Genomic DNA, 4,716 nt, shown 5'->3' with positions numbered 1-4,716 from the left:
TATGAGCTTTTTATTTTCATAATTATTTGCGTTAATTTTATCTTTATCGCTTAACAATATAGAGTATGTAAACACTAAAGTTCACTATAATATATCACAGTGAAAAGTCTTTCCCAGACGACCCTGACTATATTATATAGATAAGCTATTATAGGCTCAACTATGTACAATTTACACGAACAATGATTTTCTTAATTCTTATTATTCACGAAATTATCAATCTTCTCAAAACATTATTTCCAAAACAAGACACTAATAAAAAGTCATGTGAGGTGTGTGAGACATAGTCACATACGTAATTCATAAGTCGCGTCTGAATTATCAACAAAATAAGAATAAAATTTCCATAAGTAGCAAAAAATATGGAAAAAGCAATTATGGAAACACGTGTGGTGACGAAAATACTTCATCATTATCCCCCGCCCTTTTGTAGGGCGACATTAAAATTATCTTTTCCGCACGCATTTTATATTATCTGCCCACATTATAGGATGTGATAAATGAAGTCACGTGTGGGTATGCGATCAAGGCTTCTATGTTGTTGAAAAATATACTTGAATATTAATATTTGTTTTGTATTATACATTGAAACTTCTATAGGCATAACAGCTAATATTACTAGAATTTCTATATCGGAGTCTAGTTTTGTCAATGGCTAGTTTGTGTAGTGCTCATATATAGCTCAAATGGCTAATATTCTGCAGGGTCACTCATATCTTTCGGGTTTGAAAAATAGTTTATGTCCTACCTACGTAAAAGAGATATACTTTTAATTTTTAATAACGGATAGAATGTAAATAAACCGTAAATAACGATAACGTGTTTTTTTAAGATTTTTTAACTGTGTATGCAGTGAAGAATAAATAAATAAATAATCCCAGTTCTACGATTTATCCAAATCGAGGGATATATTGACTTAGATGCATTTTCCTTCACCTGATTACCAAGTAACTGTGCAAGTAACCTTTGCATAATATTATAAACTCTGAAATAATATTAACTATACAGGTATTTTATCTGTAAAATTCAATTTTAATAAGCTGTCTTATAAAACTTCAAATAATAATTATGTAAAATCGCTCTTACCTATATACAAATCTAGGTGGTTGAAAAATAAAAACGTATAAGTTTATTTTTATTGTAATTTTATAAAAAATTACTTTTATAGGGATGGCGACTAGCTCTACCAAACAACCCTTCAGTATGTATGGTAAAATTATAAACGTACGGGACAAAAATCAATTACGTTTTTGTACAGATTTTGATAAATCTATTGTAATTAACAGCTTTCAAAGAAGGGGTTGGAAGGAAGTCAATCCAGAAGATGATTGGAATATTTATTGGTCCAATACAATTAATTGTAGAAATATTTTCAACTTAGAAAACGGATACAGGTTACATGACAATCAGCTTATTAACCACTTTCCAAATCATTACGAATTAGTACGCAAAGATTTGCTCGTAAAAAATATAAAACGTTACAGGAAAGAATTGGAAAAAGAAAGTAACCCTCTTGCCGATAAAACCAAAATACAACTCCCGGATGGCAAGGTCATCAGCCGCTATTTATATTTAGATTTTATTCCCACGACATACATTTTACCTACTGATTACAACATTTTCCTCGAAGAATACAGGAAATCACCACAAACAATGTGGATTCTGAAGCCTTGCGGCAAATCTCAGGGAGCTGGAATATTTTTGATAAATAAACTATCGAAACTAAAGAAATGGTCCCGGGAATCAAAAAGATACTTACAACATCAACTTACCAGCAAAGATACATATGTTATTTCACGGTACATAGATAATCCGCTTTTGATCGGGGGAAAGAAATTCGATTTGAGGATTTACGTTCTTGTTACATCTTTTCGCCCTTTAAAAGCTTACATGTTTCGGAACGGATTTTGTAGATTTTGCTCGTTGAAGTACGACACGAGCTTAACAGAGCTCAATAATATGTACATTCATTTGACGAACGTTAGTGTTCAAAAACACGGAGGCGATTACAATAGAAACCACGGTGGAAAAATGGGAATTCAGAATTTGAAGCTCTTCTTGCAAGGAACCCGTGGTCGAGCTGTGACCGAGAAACTTTTCGAACAGATACAATGGTTAATAGTGCATTCATTAAAAGCAGTAGCTCCCCTTATGATAAACGATCGACACTGTTTTGAATGCTATGGCTATGATATCATAATTGACAATAATTTGAAACCGTGGCTCATTGAAGTAAACGCGTCGCCATCAATGACTGGAACGACTATTAACGATAGAATATTAAAATACAATTTAATTGAGAATCTTTTATCCGTTGTCTTACCCCCGAATGGAATTCCCGATACACGTTGGAATAAAAGTCCTACTTCTGAAGCATTGGGCGATTTTGAAGTACTCATTAATGAAGATTTTATGCATAAAGATTCTGAAGAGGAGTCACGTCAAGATTCTAAGAATATAATAAGAAAATAGACTTCAGAGAAAAAACATAGCTAATTAAATTATAATATTTTATTCAAATAGTTAGTTAAATGTTTCTTTTTTGTTATGCAATAAAATATGATAATTAAATGTATCTATTGCTTGAATCGATGGTATTTATTGTAGCGTGAATTTACATCTTCCCTTTCAATTAATTCCTCGTCAATTAAGACTTCGAAATCTCCTAACGCTTCTTCGGAAGGTATTTTGTTCCACCTTGCATCTGGAATGCCACCTGAAGGCACAACGACTGATACGATATTATCAATTAGTTTGTACTTTAAAATTCTATCATTGTGAGTCGTGGATTGCAAGGAGGGAGATGCATTCACTTCTATTAGCCAAGGCTTTAATGCGCTGTCTATAATGATATCGTATCCGTAGCACTCAAAGCAATGTCGATCATTGGCCATCACAGGGGCAACTGCTTTGAGAGAGTGCACTATGAGCCAATGTATTTCGGCAAAAAGCTTTTCAGTCACAGAGCGACCCCGCGTTCCTTGTAAGTACAAACGAAAGTTTTGTATGCTCATTTTGCCACCGTGTAGACTGTTGTAATCTCCGCCGTGTTTCTGCACGCTGACATTTGTTAAATGCACATACATATTATCCAATTCAGTTACGCTTGTGTCGTATTTCACAGTGCAAAATCTGCAAAAACCATGTTGAAACAAATAAGCTTTTAGTGGGCGGAACGATGTCACCAAAACGTACAACCGCAAATCAAATTTTTTGCCTCCAATCAAAAGGGGATTATCAATATAACGCGAAATAACATAGCATTCTTTACTACTCAGTTGCGGATGTAAAGGAGTTTTCGCCTCGCGAGACCATTTCTTAAGTTTTGATAGTTTATTTATCAAGAAAATTCCGGCCCCTTGAGATTTGCCACAGGGTTTCATAATCCACGTACTTTGTGGGGATTTTCTATATTCCTCTACAAACATGTTATAGTCGGCCGGCAAAACGTAAGTAACGGGTATAAAATCTAAGTGGGTGTAACGTGTAACGATTTGTCCGTTCGGTAGGGTGACCTCTGTTTTCTCGGCTAAAGGATTTCCTTCACGTTCCAGTTCTTTTCGGTACCGCTTAATGTTTTTTACCAACAAATCTTTTCTCGACAGTTCGTAGTGGTTCGGAAAATGGTTTATCATTTGGTTGTCATTCATTCTGTATCCACTTTCGATGCTGAATATATTTCGACAATTCTGTGTAAAAGACCAATAGAAATTCCATTCATCTTCAGGGCCTACTTGGACCCAACCCCGTCGTTCGAAGTTGGTCATGATTACTGATTTCTCTAAATCCGTGCAATAAGTAACCCTTTTCTCTCTTTCGGGCGCCGGCATTAGGACTTTGTTGTGAGTGCTTGGTAAGTTTTTCTTATTCTCCAGAGCCATTTTATATAAAATGAAAAGTAAATAACTATAAGTAAACGGACGTATAAAAAATTAAATAAATAGTATAAAATTACAAAACATTTTTAGAAAGATATTATTCCATTTTAAATGAAAAAAGCTTTCGAAATGTCACTCTAATTGTTTAACAGATAATTATCATTGGTGGGTATTCTATGTTTCCATAAATTATCCAGCTAAATACTTTTTACAAAATATAACTATAAGTGCATAAAATATGTGTCTCCCTGTGTGGTGTCTCCAATGGAACAAGGCACAGGAACAAGGAGTTTCTAATTAACGACTAATTACTAGGTTGCCTTATATAAGTGCGGTTATATCACTTAGCTAACTAAAGCCGTTTAATAGTTTGAGCACGAGCTGTAAGCTAGGCATAACCGTTTTCGAAGGCTATGTTAGGTTCTCCAAAGTTCGCTGATTCATTAATACGTGCAGTTCCGGTACTAGGTAATGTTCTCTGACTTCAGAACTTGCGCAGATTGCTTTAATCCAGTTTGGTTATAACATTTCATGGTAACTCTTAGCCTCGATTTCACCTAGAGGTAACAGGGCTAATCCAATTTGAGTACTGGTAAATAAATAATCAATATTAAAGCGTTATAACTACGATTATTTCAAAGATTTTTTTTATCGTGCGTAGAAGTTTGAATACAATCAATTAATAAGTCAATTATTGATCGATAACACTTCAATTTTATTGACTTAGTAACAATTTTTTTTTCATTTCTTTTATTTGAGTAATCTATGATTTCTTAAGATTCAAAATAAAACATCCTTCCGGAATAACGATATACACGATTACAAGACATACATTATA

General features: G+C 33.9%; 1 protein-coding gene and 1 pseudogene across 1 annotated transcript; one reads left to right on the top strand and one right to left on the bottom strand.

Moving 5' to 3' along the window:
- The first annotated feature begins 1,170 nt into the window (after nucleotides 1–1,170).
- On the top strand, nucleotides 1,171–2,472 carry LOC149906557 (polyglutamylase complex subunit TTLL1 pseudogene; annotated as a pseudogene).
- Nucleotides 2,473–2,576: 104 nt separating this feature from the next.
- LOC149906556 (polyglutamylase complex subunit TTLL1-like) lies at nucleotides 2,577–3,881 on the bottom strand. The gene has a single exon (XM_090104678.1). The coding sequence runs from the start codon at nucleotides 3,879–3,881 to the stop codon at nucleotides 2,577–2,579; it is 1,305 nt and encodes a 434-aa protein (XP_089960804.1).
- Nucleotides 3,882–4,716: the final 835 nt, after the last annotated feature.

The sequence above is a fragment of the Colias eurytheme genome, chromosome 8 (genome assembly GCF_061535395.1).
Source record: "Colias eurytheme isolate Ceu_HAF_F1 chromosome 8, ilColEury1 Martin Lab GWU primary, whole genome shotgun sequence".
NCBI lineage: Eukaryota > Metazoa > Arthropoda > Insecta > Lepidoptera > Pieridae > Colias > Colias eurytheme.
Note: the sequence above shows the minus strand (reverse complement) of the source record. Positions and strands in the feature narration are given on the sequence as shown.